Raw genomic sequence first — 18213 nt, forward strand, 5'->3', positions numbered from 1 at the left:
GGCTGCTGCACCTGGGGCTCTGCTGTGGTGCAGGGACCGGACACTCCTGCGGTGCTGGGTTTCCACCAGGGACGGGGATTTCTCTTGGTGGTGATGGGGGCTGGCACTGCCCCAGGTGAGTGCCCAGTGCAAGGGGGAGGCTGCTGTGGAGCTGGGGGCTCCGGGGGGGGTCTTTGCAGGCTGGGTGGGCAGGAACAGCCCTCAAGGAGCCCAAAGTCCCTTTCTGAGGGAAGGGGCTTGTGTGGGACAGCCCTGCCCTGAGCTGCAGGACCAGGTCCCACTGGCTGCTCCAGGACCTGGCATGCCCCAGGTGGGTGCTCCAGCTCCTGGGGTGCTCCAGCACCCAGGGTGCTCTGGCTCCTAGGGGTGCTCTGGGTCCCATGGGTGTTCCACATCCTGAGGTGCTCCAGGGTGCTCCACGTCCCAGGGGTGCTCCAGGTCTCAGCAGCTGCCCCAGGTCCCAGGGCGCAGCGCACCGCGGGCTCCTGGTGACACCTAGTGGCACCGTGTGACACACGCACACCCCACACAAAAATGGGGCTGGGGGGGAGTTTTGGGATGTGCCCCCCCATACCATCACCCCACCCCACTGCCTCTCCCCTCCCAGGGCTTTTCTCTCCCGGGGGTGTCCCATGGGGACCGCAGGATGCGGCCACTTGTGCCCGAGGGGCTCCCGGGGGAGGGAGGAGGGGGGCTCAGGGACACAGGGATACGCCCCCCCCCCACCCCATCACCCAAAGCCACAGGCCCCTAACCATCCCCCTGATGCTGCTGATGTGGGCGCAAGTGATTAGCGGGAGTTAATTACATCAAGTCCCTCATTAGTGCTGCTCGAATTAAAAAGACGACGGCCATAAAGCTGGGGTGGGGGCTGGCACCATGCTGGGGGGCTGGGGGTTTGGGGGGGGGGGTCTCAGAATTTTTTGGGGGGGGTCGTTTGGGGGCTCCCCAGGGGTGTCTGCATCACCTGGGGAGCAATATGGGGGGGGACACAGGGCCTGGCACAGCTCATGGGGGGGGCACACAGCCACCGGCACCTCCCCGGCTGTGGCTCAGAGCCTTGGGGACCATCCCCACCATTTTGCAGCCCCCCCCAAAAAAATCCTGCAGCCTCCCCAGCCCCTACGGCACCCTTCTTCTGCACAGCCATGCTGGGATGAGGGGGGGGGGCAGTGGTGGGGAGCCCCCCCTCGCCTTGCCATCGCTCCGTTGCCTTGCCAACGCGCTGCTGGCCCTGTCCCTGCTCAGCCGCTGGCACCGCCGGGCCTGGCAGCACCCGCAGGTAGGGCTTTGGGGGGGGGGGGGGGGCATAAAAGGGGGTGGGATGTGCCGTTCGGTGGGGGTGTCCCCCAAAAAAAACCTTCCCCAAAGCATCACTCATCCCTCCCCTGCATGGCACTGCTGTGGGGACTCCTCCCCGCCCCAACAGGGATTTTGGGGGGACCTCAGCCAAGAGGTCACGGTGAGGGGCTGTTGGCTGTGAGATGCCCCCCCCCAACCCCGTACACCATGGGGGGGGTTAAGCAAAGACCCTTCCCCCGAATAAGGGGGCTTTGGGGGAGGATTGGGGGCTGCCCCAGGTGGCTGCGAGGGGACACGGTGGCAGGGGGACAGGCAGGGAGAGAGGACACAGGGAGGGGGGAACATTTTTTTTTTTGGGGGGGGGTTATCTGCCGTGCCACTGACCTGTTGCTCTGCCGGGGGGGGCGGCTGCTCACCTCTGGCTCTGCCGATGCTTGGGGGGAGGGGGGGGTTGGGGGCTGAGGAGCGGTCATTTTGGGGGCTAAGGGGCTGCTGCTGGTCCCGGGGTGGTTGGGGACGGGGCTGTCCCCCTGCAGCGTGCCAGCAGCCCCCCGACACTGGGGGCTGGCGCTCGGGGCTGTGGCAGGACGCGGGTGCTCCTCTGCCAGCCTCAAAGCCAAACGGGGCAGGACGGGGTCCCAAGGGTGCCACCGGCAACAGTGAGGATTTTGGGGTCCCACCGTGTGGCAGGGAGGGGGCCCTGCCTCCTGTGGTTCCCCCCCCTCCTGCCCTGCTCCCTGGCACGTCCCCCAGAACCTCGGTGGCCCCGGGCGCTGGGGCTGGACGCGGGCAGGCGACATTTGCAGTGAAACCTTAATGGGATAAACCAATTCCCCTAACCCACTTAGCCGGCTGATCCAATAAAGGTGGCTGGGAATAAAGTGTGTGCGTGGTCTTAATGCATCCCCCCCCCCCTTTCCGTCCCCCCCCTGCGCCCCCGGTCCTGGCAGTGCTCTCTGTCGCAGCCCGGTCCCCAGAGGCAGCGGCAGCGGGGACGGGGACAGAGGTGGCCCTGGGGCTGCGGCTTGGTGGCCCCCACGGACGGGCAGCGGGAGCGGCGGCCGTGCTGCTGGAAGAGGCTCGGATCCCTGTGGGATAACCCAAGACAAAGAGGGTGCAGGTGGGTCATGGGGGTCTGGGGGGCAGATCTGTGGTGACCCCCAACACCGGGGCTTGCTCAGCCTCCTGTCCCCAAGGGTCACCGCTTTGGTGGCCTGCGGGGCCCTGAGCAGCATCGCTTGAACCTGGGCTGCTTTTGTGTAATAGGTTTGGGAGGGTGCGGTGGTGGGGATGGAGGGTGGGGAGATGGGGGAAGGATGGAGGGTGGGGAGGGGGGGGGAAGAATGGGGATGGAAGGATGGGGAGATGGGGATGGGGGGAAAGTTGGGGATGGAGAGATAATGGGAAGGATGGGGATGGGGAGATGGGGATGGAGGGATGGGGAGATGGGAAGGACGGGGAGATAGTGAAGGAGGGATTGGGGGGAGGATGTGGATGGAGGAGTAGGGAGATGGGGGAAGGATGGGGATGGGGAGATGGGGATGGGGGAAAGGATGAGGATGGAGGGATGGGGAGATGGAAAGGATGGAGATGGGGAGATGGGGATGGAGGGATGGAGGGAGGATGTGGATGGAGGGATAGGGAAATGGGGGGAGGGATGGGGATGGGGCGATGGGGATGGAAGGATGGGGTTGTGGAGATAGGGATGGAGGGATAGGATGGGGGTGAGAGGGATGGGGATGGGGTGGAAGGGACAGTGCAGCTGGAGGGCTGTGGCAGGAGAAAGGGGGCAGAACGGATGGGGCACGAGCACAGGGACTCTGTGGGGCAGGAGCCGCTGTGCAGGGCCAGGGGGGCTGGGACAGGAGCAGGGCCGGGAGCGCAGGGAGGGGACAGGAGAGCAGGGACGGGGCTGAAGGCCGGGAGGGCAGCAGGAGGGGACAGGAGGGGACAGGAGGGGACAGGAGGGGACTGGATCCAGCAGCTCAGGGCCGGGCGTGCCGCGGTGGCTGGGAGCCACCCCCGGGCGCAGGTGACGCAGCGGCACCAGGAAGCGCCGGGGGCCCCGTGGCAGGTGAGGGCTGGGTGGGGTGGGCACCACGGCACTGGGGTTGGCACCGCAGCCACCGGCCCGGTGGCTTCGCTGCCTTCCCTCTCTCTGTCCCCGCAGGCCGGCATGGACGGGGCTCCGCCGCCCGCCAGCCCCGCCGGGCTCTCGGCGTACGTGGCCGTGTCGCAGCTGCTGGGCCTGACGCTGCTGGCGGCCACCGGAGCGTGGCTGGGCCGCTACCGGGGCGGGGTGGCCTGGCAGGGCCAGCTGCAATTCAACGTCCACCCGCTCTGCATGGTGCTGGGCATGGTTTTCCTCCAAGGTGACGGTGAGCAGGGGCCACCCTGGTCCTCCTGGCAGCCTTCAAAGCCCCCCCTGAGGTGCAGCCCCCCCCCCCAGTGCCACCGGGATGGGGGGTGAAGGGAGCAGAGTGGTGGTAAATGAAGTTGGCGAGAAGCTCCGGCCAGCCCCACAGCCGTGTGCAGCACCCCAGGGAGATGGGGGGGTCCCAGGGAGGTTGGGGGGACCCCCAGGTGCTGCCCCAGCGCTCACCCGCCCTCTCCCCGTCAGCTCTTCTGGTCTACCGGGTGTTCAGGAACGAAGCCAAGCGCTCCACCAAGACGCTGCACGCTCTGCTCCACGGCCTGGCGCTGGTGATCGCCCTCGTGGGTGGGTGCTGGGGCTGGGGGTGATGGGTGGGGGGGTGGGAGGGGGGGGCAGGATCCGTCCCCGGCAGGGTAACGGTCTCCTCTCCGCAGGCATCGTGGCCGTCTTCGAGTCCCACCGTGCCAAGGGCATCGCCGACATGTACAGCCTGCACAGCTGGTGCGGGATGGCCGCCTTCGTGCTCTACCTTGTGCAGGTGAGGGCTGGGGAGCCCCGGCACCCCTGGGTGTGGGGGGGGGGGGGGACACACAGGGACAGGGCCCCCAGCACCCCCTGACACCCCTGCGCCCCGCAGTGGCTCCTGGGGTGCGGTTTCTTCCTGGCCCCTGGCGCGTCCTTCTCGCTGCGCAGCCGCTACAAGCCCCAGCACATCTTCGTCGGCATCGCCCTCTTTGCCCTCTCCATCGCCACCTGCTTGCTGGGCATCACCGAGATGCTGCTCTTCAACATCAGGTGGGTGAACGACTTGGGGGGGGGAGGATTAATACCTCCCCCCAGTCCCCCCAAAAGTGCTGCTCCAGCCCTAGCCCTGCAGGGCAGAGCCTGGCCCCTGCCTGGGCTGAGGTTTTGTGGCTCTGCTCCCCCCCGAGGGTTTCGGTTTTGCTGCTGCTGAGTCACTTCCAGATGATGCTTCACGGGGGCCGCATCCTGCTCAGCTTCTTCTTTGCTCCTGGTGGGGAACGCAGCAAGTGCTGCCGCCTCACCGCTGCCAGCTGTTTGCAGAACCCCCTGGGAAGCTCTGCTGGAGGACACGGGGATGTCCCCGTCCCCTGAAAGCCCACTGCCCATCGGGCTGCAGGCGGGGGTCCCCCTTGCCCCAGCACTGTGGGGACATGGCCACAGGGTACCCCCAGGAGCCCCCTCCCTGTGGCTGGGGGAGCTCAGCTGGCGGGGGGGCGCTGGGCTGCCCATGGCTGGGTCTGTAGGACCGTGCCCCCCCAGCTTCCCCCTGCTGTCAAAGCAAGCAGCAGCCTCACTTCTTGCTGGATCTGGGGGCAGGGGACATTTCTGGGGGCTGTGCCCAGCTGTGGGGCCACCCCACCTTCCTCCAGGAGGATGAGGATGAGGACGAGAGGGTCCCCAGCCAGGGCAGGGCCAGGCCACCCACGTCCCAAGGCTTGAGCATCCCCCTCTGTGCCCGCAGGGAATCCTACAGCCAATTCGTGCCCGAAGGCGTCCTGGCCAACACCGTGGGGCTGCTGCTGGTGGCCTTCGGGCTGGTGGTGGGCTACGTGCTGACACGGGACGAGTGGAAGCGCCCGCCGCTGGCCGAGGAGCTGGCCCTCTCCATGGACTTCAAGACCCTCACGGAGGGTGAGAGCCCTGGCGGCAGCCAGTGACACCCCCGGCTCCTCGGTCCCCAGCAGGGGTGGGTGTTGGATGTCCCTGTGCCCCCCATCGTCGTGCCTGGTGCCGGCAGCAGAGCCTTTGCTTGGGGCTCCAAGCAGCCCCCAGGGACCCCCTCGTGCACCCCGAGCATCCCCCGACCCGCATGGGGATGGAGGTGCCGCCCCACACGGGGTCCACAGGCTCTGCCCTGGTGACCTCAGGCTCACAGCCTGCATTTCCCTGCCGCAAGGCTCCAAAGCCCAAAGCCCACCCCCATTTCTTTATGCCAAATGGATCGGACGGCACCGATCATGAAGATTTTCTACTTGTTTTCAGCCCGCACCCCTCCGGCGCGGCCACGTGCCGGGGCTGCGGCCACCAAAGGTTCCCTGAGCAATGTCGGTGCAACTTTCATGGGTTTGTGTTTGAAATGTTTTCCCCTCTCGTGCAATGTGTTGTCTGCAGACATATATTTATCCTAATAAATATTTGCAGCTAACCCTGCCCGGCTCCCATCTGTGCTCATCATTTCGGGTACCCCGGGGTGCTGGATCAGCCCCTCTGCCCCCCGGGAGCCGCGAGGCTGAGACATTTTGGGCAGCAGGGTGGGAAAAACACCAGTCCACAGGCTGCTTCCAAGTGTTAACCATTTATAAATAAGTACATTTTTTTTTTTCATACATACAGTTTTCATTGTACAGATTACAATCTGTATACATTGGGGCGGGGGGGAAATGCATTCTTTTGAACTTTTCACATCTATCTCACAGCTCACATGTACAGACAAGAAAACTCTGCTCAAGCAAATACAGCAAAGGAAAAAATATGTTTTCTTCTTTCCTTTTACATGAGAGGCGAAGGCCTCCGCTGTCGGCAGGGGTTGCTCTCCCCACTGCACAATATCACAACTGTGTGGTGTTCAATATATCAGTAGAGAGAACAGAACATGCATTGAATAATATACTGTACAGAGAAAGTCCTTTACATCGGAATTATAGAAAAGCTAAAGGAAAATTAAGTGTCTTAAAGATCTTCCCAGCAAGTGTCTTCAAGGATGGCAACCAGGGAATTGTACAAATCACAAAGTGTGTTTACTGTACATGTTTGTACCAACTCAGATCCTCTTGGAAGTGAAGACAGAACAGAGACAAAACGCTGAATGCAACACCATGGGAAAGAAAACGCCGGACAGGAATGACACCTGCGGTGCTGGAAGAGTCCACACGAGTCTCTGGGCTAGCGGTGCAGCGACAGAATGGACGTAACGCACACGGCGCGGCTCGCGGCTTGCGGATGGTGGCTGGCAAATCGGTGCACACGGCAAGGCAAAGGTGAAGCGAGCGAATTTCCTGGGCCTGAGGCTTCTCCACCCAACTGAACGAGCCCCCGCGTGCTAAACCTCCGGGGGAGACCACCCGGAGCCTACCTGCCTCCCCGGAGAGCGTCACCCAGAAGGGACAAAGTCTTTCTTGCAAAGCTTGCGGGACTACAGAGACCAGGACGCAATGGTGGCGGACGGGACCCGGCTGCTGACTCCCCAGTACCGCAACAGCTAGAAACTTAGCAGGAGGGAAGGGTACGGCGGATCTGTTTGGTGTCCGTTCGCTTTAGTGGTGACGATCGTGTTAGCTTTGTGTTCTCTTGGGTGGATCTGTAACAGTCCCAGTGAGATCCAGCTGCAGTCAGGAGTTGGACACGAACGCATCTTGCTAAATAATTGAGCCCTTAGTGGTTTAGAATTAGAAAAAGAGTTTGATTGAGTGAAAATCCAGCAATTATCCAAGCAAATCTGAAAAAAAGCAGATTGACTTTCACCGTTGTGCTTGTGTCCAAATGCACCCCACCAGACTTCGCGTCGAGCAACCAGAAGGGAGCGAAGGCATTTATCTGCAGAGGTCCCCGCGCCGCGCCGTGCCGTGCCGCAGCAGGGACGATAGCTCTTACCCTAAGCCCTTGTTTAAACACTGTTGATCCCAGCAGAGGAGTCGCCTGGAACCCCCCCAAAGACGAATCAAAGTACAACCACCAAAGACCTTGCAACAGATGACCCAGGACCCACCTTTGCAACGAAGGTGGAGCACGAGCAGGCACGCTGGCTTGCTTGTTTCTCGAGATAAGGCGGAGCTGGCACTTGGGTTTTAGCTAGACTTCTTCTGGGTAACCCTGAATAGACAACCTTGGTACGAGGGGACCGAATCGCTGCAAATTTCGTAGCCACCCTGGTTCAGGACCTAACCCAACTATGGCTTAGGTATTTGTTATATGCACACACACACGTTTACACGAGCTAAGCAGTTTTCTTTACAGCCACGCTAAAGAAGAACACAAAGGTCAGTGCTTGGATGAAACCCCTGCACCGCGGGTGCCCGGTGCCAGCCCGACCCCGGGCGTTTTGGGAGCTGCCGCAGCCTTCGCCCTCCCGTGCATCAAATCAAAGCAGCAGCACCGAGGCGGCGGCACCGCCTGCACTGCGCCTTTACCTTCGGAGACAGCCTCCAAGGGCCTCATCTTTGGAAAAGTTTTCCTTTTCCAAGCACTTTATAATGATCTCTCGACTATTTTCAAAGCCCTTAATGCCATTCCTAAGCTGGATGGTACGGAGAGCAGCACAGGCTCCCCACCCAGCAGGGCTCCCCGCCTCCAGGACAGGAGTGTCCTTCCCCCAGGACAAACCAGAACCGGAGAAGCCACGCCGCGATGCAGCAGACACCGATGCCCCGAGCTGGCAGATATTTCAGCTCTGCGGCACATCCAGCACCGAGCAACCGCGTGCAGAGTGCGAGGGACATCTGGTGGGTGCTGCGGCTAAATACAGGTGTTTGCTCCAGCATCGCCTACCGAATACGCCCCAAGAACCAAATCCGGAGGGTTTCAGTCACCAAGAATCCAGTTTACTTGGTGCACCCGATGAGTCCCACTCGCTGCCAAGGCAGGGGCTCGCGGGTGGCACCAGGGCAGCGAGGGGAGGGGATGGAGGCACCGACTGGCAGCAGCGTCCCAAGTGTTAATTATTCCAAGAGGCTGAAGGCATAGCACGGACGGCCGATACAGCGCAGTGTCTTTAAGGTCTACGTCTAAGGTGACACAGCGAGGTGATGTCGGGTGAAATCAGGGCACTTTACAACACGACCACGCACGACTGCAAATATGAAATGACCTCTGCTTTTGTCCATGCCAAACCCGAATCGTGACGTTGAGGACACACAGGACTGAGTAAGGAAAAGCTTTTCCAGGGAGAGGTGTGCTCCTCGCCCGCCCAGCGACTGCAGCAGCAATCACGCCTCAGCTGTCCCTAAGAGAATTGCTGGGGAAGCGCTTTAAAACCACTGCAAATAATTTTGTGTTTAAAAATTACTCCATCTGTTGATGCTTATATACAAGAGTCAGTTCTTGTGCTATAAATGTTATGATTCATTGCTTTTTTTCTTTTTTTTTTTTCTTTTTTGAAAAATACACTAAGAGACAAGAGTTGTTTTGCTATTTTCTAATGAAGACACTACTCACGCTTAAATATCCAGTATTTATCATAGTAACAAATTCAAACAGTAAAGTGCACCCATTTACAGAGAGAACAGATGGTAAACCATTAGTGCAAGAATCCTGTGAAAATGTAACACGTGGTCTTGTGAAAAAACCTGCATGCTGCAGTATTTCAGCATTCGTTCATCTCGGTGTTAGTGGTAAAAGTGTGAGCTGTTTCGTTGTTCCCTTAAAACACCTTCACGAACCCAAAGTTACACACAGAAGTGCTGCTAGGGGACATCTCGGGAGTACAGTACTGGAACCACATGGCAGTGAACAGCAAAGCAAAGCACAGGCAGCTCTTACAACGCTCTCCTCAACACGGACCGTCCCGCTGGCGTCTCAGCTGAGAACGCCGGCTTATGGCCGTGGCACGTCTCACTCCACCGTATAAAAGAGCAACAGGGCTGAATTTGGTTACTTTTCCCTTGCAAAGAAGCAACTCAAGGCAGAAAGCCACTCACTCTTTGGGAAAGCAGAGGCAGCGAGGCTTGGAGCAAAATGACCGATGCTGCTGCAGACCCACGGATGCGTGTTGCTAGCTAGCTAGGCGTGCGGTACGTAGAGGGAAAGAAAGCAGTTACTCCTTGCAAAGCAGAACACACCACTTCCAAAAGAGGAACAAAAACCATCGCACCCCTTCCACGGAGAGCAGCGGGGCGTGCACCAGTGGCACGGCCGCGGGACCCGCGCTCCTGAGGGGTCTCCGAGTCTACAGCCTGCTCTACAGCCCTGTAAGAAAGCAAAGGTCTCGAGCCGCACTCGAGAAGGAAAACGCCCACCTCAATACAAATACTGGCTTGGACAAATACAAAATAGCCACAACAGCGCAAGCATCTCCACAGCCTGTAGAGGAACCCCCCCCGAATACTCTCAACGTGTCTATGAGACACAGGGCCCCGTCATCCCAAGGTACGCGCGTCCCGGGTTGGTCTGAGCGAGTGATGCGGTGAGATAACGCCGAGATGTGCTGAGCCACGCGCAGGACAGCCCCACCACAGCCAGGGTTTGCTTCGAGCTTCGAGCCACGTCCTCAGCTGGTGTAAATCGGCCTGGCTCGTCTACACCAGCTGAGGCTGGGCTCCGCGGGTTGGTTCGAGGAATTTTTCAACCTACGGCTGGATTTGCATAGCCCTTTGGAAACACTGAAAGGTATCGCTCGCTCTTCCTGCTCAGCACCAAATCCCTTTTGCTGTTAGGAGTTGATATGGGTGAGATTCAGCGTTGGGCAACAGGCACTATTTTCGCTTTAAAACAAGCTACACGGTTATCGCTCTCCCCCCCCCCCAGCTCGTCCGACCGTTCGCCCTCAGTAACTGAAAAAGGCAGATTACAAAACAACCAGCAGTAAATGAAGCGTTTGGAAAGAAATCCCTCCAGCCCCCCCCAAAATTCCAGAAAATAATTGAAAAATTCGGTAAAAAGGCTTTTGGAAGCGTCCCCTGCTTTTCACGCTGTCTTTGATTTGCATTCGATTTAAAACAAATAAGAGAAAACCAGCCAACCCCCAAACGTCCTGAAACAGAGTGCATAAATAAATTATAAATCTCCCTCTTTCAACTACAGGTCCTTAAGGAGCAAAACATTGTCTGTACCACTTGCAGGTACGGAACAGGGCAATCGCTTTCCAGGATTTTGGGAACGGATCCTGCAGCTCTAAGGAAGCAGCATGTCCCTTAGAGGGGCGCAGCCCCCCTCCGGCACGGCGTCCCGGAGCAGGAGCACGCAGAGGGGAAGCGATGCTGCCGAAGGACTTGGGCACCGTTACCTCCTCGGACCCTTCCCGTCTCGGGAGCCACGATGCCATGTTACGCATCCCCTAAGCACAGGAAAATAAACTGCTGTTTTCCTCCTCGAACAGGATTTCCTAAGCAATTTTTTTTTTTTTCCCTCGTGAGCCAAAAAATTCCCCCGAACTAAAACCAAACAAACCGAAACCCCACAAAAAAAAACACCAAAACCAAACGGAAACCCCCACGTTAAAACTGTCCTGGTGAAAACGCGGTGTCGTATGCGTGAGGTGCAGTCATCTGCTACTGGTGTGACGAAGTTGTTGCAATCCCAGTCCACGAGAGGCTTCCAGCCAATTCCCTTGGCTGCTCAAACCGCGTGCGAAGGGCCAGCTTTAATCTCTGCAAACCTGTAAAATGCCCCCAGAGCAAATCAACGTCGGGGCACCTGGAAGGTAAACTGCAAAGTAGCAACGCATCTCTCGTGATCCCCACCCCTCGGGGCAGATTTACGCGGTGAAATAACAGATACAATTCCGATTAAAATTCTACAAACCGGGTGAAGCCGGATGGTGACTGTGCATAGCTACTTCGCGATCAAGCAAACGACGCCCTGCTCTGTGCGGATCATTCGCTCTTCGTGGGCAAAGAGACAAAATGGGCAGAGAAACGACCCGGCTGGCACGGGGACCTGCGGCCGCGGCCTCTGAAAAGGCTCCTGGGATCCCTGCTCTGTTCCCACTAGGAATTTTCATCAGAATTGTGTAAGAGCTCATTGAGACAAAAAGAAACCAATTTAAATCGAAACGCAATTGTCTCTTGAAAAAGAGCTGGTTACCTCCCACTGCGGAGGGGATATTTCTGGACTACCCCACACCACGTACTAAAATATCCTGGTTGACAGCTGAAAACTGAGGGAACTTAGCTGGAATTGGGCAAATGATACTGGCTTGGCTGATGTTGGCTTCACAGTCAGCTGGGTAACAGAAGGGCTGGAGCACGTGCATGGCTGTCTGACCACCACACAGAAAGTACCGGAGAAACTTGGTCATGTAGCTACCAAAGAGAAACAAAAATAATAATAATAATAATATGCATGGAAATCAAGCTTGGAAGTGTGTGCTGAAAACATAAGGGTCTTACTCCAACAAGCGTCTTTTACACATTAGACTCCACAAATGGTCTCTTTGGTTTGATTGGGGACGTCTGCCCTTGCCTGGAGTCCCTGGAGAGCTGCCTGTACAGGTTGTCCTGGTAGGCCTGCGCTACAGGCAGTGTCCTTGCCACCTTGACGTCGGGGTACGAGGAGGCTTGGGTGACTCTCTCCAGGAGGTCTCCCCGGGACCCATTGGCCAGCATCCCATGGGGGCTGTAATAGTCTTCCTCTAGCAAATGGCCATTCTGTGCATTGTTGGTTTTGTTATAAAAGGCAATGTTGCTGATCGACGAAGGTGGGCTAAATGATTCTGGCTGGGGGAGGTTGCCAGGAGACGTAGGACTAATTACAGTATCCACAGATGACACGGCCCAGGTCCGGTTCTGCTGATGGAGGTGGGGGTACTGCTGAGTCCGAGCGGTTTTATCTATGATTCCCATGAACGGCGTGGTCCGGGAACGCGCTGGCTCGCTGGGGTAGCCCCCCTGCGTGGGAGAGACCGGAGAAAGTTCATCGCACGACCTGTCGTAGGCTGGCTTGAGAGGGATCTCCATTTGCTGGATCGAAGCAGACGGGCGGAAGTTGGGAGTCAGGTTGGAGGTGGATGAAATGCTATTGCTGGAAGGAGAGAAGCGAAGGCCAACGCTTTGGGAATGAAGCAGCGGCCTCGGAGTCGGCGGGTGAGGCTTGATTTCACTGGGGTTAACCGTAATGGGCCTTCTAATGAGGTGAGACACGTCCGGAGAGCCAAGCTGGCTGGCGGGGAGGGAGGTCCGCTCCAGGTCCAGCTTCGAGTGACACACCGGGTAGTAGGAAGCGGACTGACTTCGCCCGATCTGGGGCGTCTGGCTGTATCTCATCCCCCCCCTGTAAGCCGAGGACGGCCTCTGGGGAAGATCTTCTTTAGCCAGGCCTCCGTGCTGACAGATGGCTCCCGCGCTGAGACTGGCCTGAACGTGCTGCACGGGTCTGCTGTCCCCCACGATCCCCCCGATGGAGCCCTGGTACACCAACCTGCTCTGACTAACCCCCATCTCCCCCGACGCCGACTGGTACTTGCTGGCCATGGAGTGGGCCACCTGGCTGTAAGCACCGGTCGGAATCACAGTACTCGAATGCACGGCAGAGCTGGGCTGGTTGCTCCGGACGATCTGGGCCTTCGCTGGCTGCAGCCTCAGCCCCTGCTGCGGCACCGCCACGGGCAGCTGGGGCATCTGGAAGGATCGCTGGGTCATTTTGGACAAGGGAGACTTTGGCCAACCGGGGAGCTGGCTGACGCCGCTAGGTTCTTGCTGATAACGGACCGGGGAACCCGACTGGGACCTATAGACGCTCATGCTTTCTGCAGGGGGGCTGGCGCGGTACTGAGGGCCTCTGCGGAGAGGAGAAGGCGGTGGGCTCTGATATTCCTTCCCTTGGCTTCCAGACGGAGGCGGGCTGAAGCGGTAAGAGGAGCCCTGGTGCGCAGGAGAAGTGTGCGGAGGACTAGGTCTGTAATGGGAGTTTTGGTGTGTCGGAGACAGAGCAGGAGATGTGGACTGGTACCCTTGCCTGGTCGGCGAACCCACGGAGCTGTTGGACCTGAAATCAAAGACCTGATGAGAGCCAAGAGGCGAGCCCGAAATATAGGCGGAGTCCCTGTGAGCAGGGGATGGCGGTGGGCTCTGGATGATGGGCAGCCCTTGGTTTGGCCTGGACTCTGTCTGCAGGCCAATGGAAACGTTTTCGACATCCTGCTCAAGGTATTCCTCCTCAAAGATATCCTGCACGGAATACAGCTCTTCGTGCTGGGCTTCGGGTTCGGGCTCCACCGGGAGCGGCGGCTGCTGCTGCTGCTGCTGCTGCTGCACCTGCCTGCACTCCTCTTCCACCCGCATCAGCAGCCGCTGGATCTCACGGTTGTTTGGACACAGCTTGATGGCCTCGTTCAGGTCCTCCAGGGCTGCTGAAAACTGCCTGCTTGACAAAGGGACAGAAATGAGAACTGAAATTACTCTGGATTTGAACAGAGCCGTTCTCGGAGGCTACCGAGGGTTAAGTGCCTTGTCTGTTTTACTGAGGGAGACGGCGGCGACTGCTACAGCTGGCTGCCTCTCTCCAACCCTGCCTTACGTGCCTCCCTCGGATTTATTTTAGCCAAACTGAAGGAAAATACCGCCAGCCATTCTGGGAGAAAAGGGGAGTGCAGTTCTGAGATGGCACAACCCAGACTAGCAAAAATGCCTGTCCTGTGCAGTGCGTGATACAGGCTTCTTAATTACTCCTCACAGCACCACCGTGAGCTCTGCCCTCGTGTTAGCAAAGGGGAAACCAACACACCAGTAACTAGCAGCCCAGCTCACCATCGCTGTAAACAAGTGCAGCTTTTGTTGCAACTGCTTACGGCAGTGAAAATTTAGCTTGTGACCGCCGCCAAGACCACACAGCGTCACGGCTGGCTCCGGGAGCCGGGGTTCCTGTGGGTCAGCATTTTAGGCAAGGCTGTCTCTGCAATTTTGCAAAGGGATTTGGCTAACTTCTTCAGAACAAAGGAGCCAAGCAATGCTAGCAAGCCTGCAAGCCCCCCTGGGACGGCTTTGCAATGGCAAGGCTAGCCTGTGAGGAGGAATGGGAGGTGGGGGTTCAGGGAGGAGGGATGTCATTTACAGGGACACTGCTCACTTCTGAGCAAAACCATCTGTACATGAGCGTGATCTGGGGGATGATCCCCCGCCTTGGGCTGAACGTGCAGACACCCTGCTTTGCTGCTCTGCCACAAAGAAAAACTCCCCAGCACCTCCCAACACCAGCCCAAGCTTTTGCACGACCCTTTCAAAACCCTGGGCAAGAAGGAAAAGCCTCGTTCCCCCGACTGCGCTGACCTCAGGGGTGCTGCTGTGCACAAACAGGGAAATAAAGAAGAAAGGCCAAAGTGATAAGGGTTTCTGTTGGACAGATCTGGGGAGAAAAGGCCGCTTGTATGCGTGGAGGCTGATATCATCTGGAAAGCGACCCAGTTTTTACGCTTCCTTAAAGCAATTTGGAAACAATGGAGAGGAAAACCATTAAAGGAAAGGCATGAGGTCAGTGCGGCTCAGCCAGCAGGGCTTCTCTGCAGAACACAAGGTCACGGCTTCACCTCCCACACCAAGACCCGCTGGACCCGGCAGCGTGGCCTCAGCTGGGCCAGCAGCCCCGTTACACGCCTTGGCTCCAGCATGGAAGGTCGAACCGTGGCCTTGCCCGCTGGGCTGTGTGTACACAGGTGGGCTTCACAAACCGCCAGCTGCTGTGAATCTCTGCACTGCCGTGCAAGGCATCCCATTTAAAACCAGGACTTGTGCAATGACAGCGTGCCCAGCCCTCGAGGGCAGGACTCAAAAGCAAGCCCTCTGTCTCATTTAGGAATGGCATGGATCGGTTTTGAAATGAATAAAACCTCCCATTTTCAGCTTTTGGGGCACTGAACGAGGGCACCCCCTGGTCTCCGTCTGAGCTGCAGAGAAATGCCAGCACTGCATCGCCCCAGGAGCTGCCTGCAGCGCTCTGAGCCCAAACTATGGCTGGAAGCACGGTGGCTGGCATGGCCTGCACAGGCACCACACGGCTAGTCAGCAGCACTGCCTTGCAACGTGTGCTGCACGACAGAGAGATTCATAGATTTTAAGGCCAGAAGAAATCACTGTGATGAACAGAGCCTGCCCTCGTGCACAGCACAGGCCACAGGGCTTCCATGAATCATATCTTGCTTCAAGTCTACATTGTGGTTGAAATAAAGGGTATTTTTAAACGAGAACCCAACCTTGGTGTAAAGATTTCCAGTGCAGTAAGGTGTTCAGACAAGGTTCAGCTAGGATGAACAGTTTCGAAACATTCACATTCAGCTGAAATTACCGAATTAGGGTTTTACTTTGGAGTTTTGTAATCTTATTAATGAATGTTTCTTTGCCACTTCTTCACACAAGGACATTTGCACAGAGTTGCACGGTGAATTCCCACACCGGTGTGGCCAGGTTTGAAGAGCCCACCCAGCCCCTCTCCCTCGGCTCTCTCCCTCTCCTCACCTGCTGCTGCGCTTGGCCCTCGCTCTTGCATAGTAAGCTTCGTAAGATTTCGGTTTCAGCTCCAGTGCTTTAGTGGCAAATTCCTCCGCCATTCCAAAATCCTGTCATTACAATAGGTGTGGAGATAAGTAATTGAATAATAGAAATAAAAATACACACAATCTGGGAAGAAAACAAACTTAATATGGACTTTTTTTTTGCACTTTAACTTGGAAAACTTGATGGTACTGGAATGTTTCACACTGATTCCAAATCATTTACAAACAGAGTGCTATGATGGCATGCCCAAAGACTCAAAGCTCTCTCCGTAACACCAGATGCTGTCAGCACCCACCGGAGGCCAGTGTGCCACCGGCTCCGTTCTCATTGATTGTGTCCCCAACAAGTGCATGCAATCCCTGTCCAACAGCCTCCAGTCTTGAGGAAACATCTGGTCTTGCAGAGCCTGGAATGTAATCTCATGAAGGATTTTTTTCCACAGTCAAAAGCAATAGGAAACCTTTCCCACGCCCTCTGCTTCCCACTCTGCAACACTGACATACTTCAGAGGGGCTGAATAAAACTCTACATGAGACTATCGATACCTTGGTAGCTACAAACAGGGCTTGCCTGGCAAAGGTCTCCTACCTCTGCCACCCATTTCACAGTTCCCTTGCCTCTCGCCTACACTTGGGAGATTTGTTTGGAGTGGGGAGGAAGAGGGTGACAGCATGGGATGGAGATTGCTTTGGGAGACTGCTTCGGGTGCTGTTGAGTGGCAGTGCCATGAGGTCAGGCCAGCAGCTATGGTTCAAACCATGCCAGCTGTCCTCCCTTGCCCTCATCCCGAATGCTTCTCGTATCGCTGAGCTCAGCTCTCACCTGCACAGGAGATCTCCCAGCGGAAGGGTTTTCATTTCCCATCCAAATACTCACAGCTTTGGACTGCTTGACTTGGGCTCTCTACCAGAACTGCTCAGGGTTAAAGAACCTAAAAATATTCCTTAGTCATTCACAAACTTAGCAAGCAAACTCCACCAGGCTAGAAGCGAAGTTTCTGAGCGCACCATGGCCACTTGGCCTGCACCGAGCAGCCGTGCAGGAACAAGTAAGGTCATCCATAACCCAGCAAAACCCTGGGTGAGGTTTAATCTCCCCTAAGGTGCCCGTGATGGAGTTTGCTGTCTGGACACCCTGCCTGGAACAGCTCTCAGAGTGATTCATCCGAGCAAACTGCGGTGTCTGCTGTAGGAAGAGATGAATTGCAGCGAGGACTGCACTGCCTGCAGCTCCCTGGGTGCTATGGGGGTGGGAGCTACCTGGCACTGCCTCCGCTTGGACTCCCACCGGGAGATGGAGGAGGGCCAGGCGACGCCTCCAAAGCTCAAAAGGCCACAGAACAGCACCGTGCTTCGTCCTGGGGTGATTTTGTCAAATTCTCAGGCGTGTGCCATAACCTGCCACGTTGCAGTTTAATAGAAATTTGTTTTAAGTATGCAAAAGTCTTCAGTAAGAAGTTTTTTGCTTCTGAATCTAAAGGGGAAAATTCGTAAGTCTGGTTTGTAGGCAAATACTTTTGTTTGTATCTTCAGAGGCAGCTACTGAAGAGAGACTGTCTGATAAACTAAACTAATCGTAGTCAAGTGGTAGCTACCTTTACGGTGTACCTTATAGGTGCAAAAACTGCAGAAGCAACTACAGCCCCCTGAGATTCCCTATCACAACACCTGGGATTCCCCTGCTAACAGTGAGCTGGGAATCTTGTCCTTAAAGTGCAGACTTAGCAGGGAGTTGGCTTGTTTAAGGAAAAGATTCACACTTTTTCTGAAAACTGTGCTGTTTGTTCACCAGTGTTAAGATTTTATTTCCACTGCTTTTCATCTGTCTCCTTCATAGCTTAAAAAAAAAATGAACATGTCACAAAATCCCACCCTCCCTTCCAGTGTAATCATTGCCGGCTCATAGCCTTGGCGGAGGATTTCACTTTTTTGAGCCTACGGAGACTTTAAAAGTTGTAGAGGTGAAAGTCTCTGAACGCAGAGCAAGGGGGAGGTGGCACTTGTCTGCTGGAAGAACAGACATGCTGCAGAAGTTTGTTGCTAGATGCTGCTAGTTTGGAGCAGGGAGAGTGACAGTGATATGGCAGTTCTGGGAGGAGAGGGAGGATGTGGGGGTGTTTCTGGATGAGTCACTGCCCTGGGGAAGTGCTAGCCCCCTAAGCATATGCTCCTTCATTTTAAATTAATTAGTATTCAAAGGAGCACATCTCCTGGCTCCTCCCTCACCACTGCCCTAGAAATCTGGAAAATGCCTCCACCCCCAATTCACATCATCATCAAAAGGGAGTAATAAAAAATTCAAAAAGCTATAAACATAGCAATGAATTTTTAATCACCAGAAATGCATATTAAATCATTACTTCTTTTGAATTATAAA

General features: G+C 56.6%; 2 protein-coding genes across 23 annotated transcripts in view; one reads left to right on the plus strand and one right to left on the minus strand.

Moving 5' to 3' along the window:
* Positions 1-1125: 1125 nt before the first annotated feature.
* Positions 1126-5851, plus strand: CYB561 (cytochrome b561). Of its 2 annotated transcripts, XM_027445775.3 has the most exons (7): positions 1126-1282; positions 2253-2422; positions 3473-3680; positions 3923-4021; positions 4111-4214; positions 4314-4471; positions 5163-5851. In XM_027445775.3, the coding sequence occupies exons 3-7, from the start codon at positions 3479-3481 to the stop codon at positions 5356-5358; spliced, it is 759 nt and encodes a 252-aa protein (XP_027301576.2). In that variant the 5' UTR covers positions 1126-1282; positions 2253-2422; positions 3473-3478; the 3' UTR covers positions 5359-5851. The 2 variants fall into 2 exon arrangements, with proteins under 2 accessions (XP_027301576.2, XP_071885065.1); XM_072028964.1 differs by lacking the exons at positions 1126-1282; positions 2253-2422 and adding an exon at positions 3233-3376.
* Positions 5852-5980: 129 nt separating this feature from the next.
* Positions 5981-18213, minus strand: part of TANC2 (tetratricopeptide repeat, ankyrin repeat and coiled-coil containing 2) — a 283394-nt gene continuing 271161 nt past the window's right edge. For 16 of the 21 annotated variants that reach the window (XM_072028945.1, XM_072028943.1, XM_072028946.1 and 13 more), the window contains 2 exons: positions 15799-15899; positions 5981-13714 (listed from right to left, as the gene is read on the minus strand). In XM_072028945.1, coding sequence (XP_071885046.1) covers positions 11758-13714; positions 15799-15899 — 2058 coding nt within the window. In that variant the 3' untranslated portion in view covers positions 5981-11757. The remainder of the gene's footprint in view (positions 13715-15798; positions 15900-18213) is intronic. The other 5 variants (XM_072028949.1, XM_072028959.1, XM_072028952.1 and 2 more) reach the window with 2 other exon arrangements.

The sequence above is a fragment of the Anas platyrhynchos genome, chromosome 28 (genome assembly GCF_047663525.1).
Source record: "Anas platyrhynchos isolate ZD024472 breed Pekin duck chromosome 28, IASCAAS_PekinDuck_T2T, whole genome shotgun sequence".
NCBI classification, from domain to species: Eukaryota; Metazoa; Chordata; class Aves; order Anseriformes; family Anatidae; genus Anas; species Anas platyrhynchos.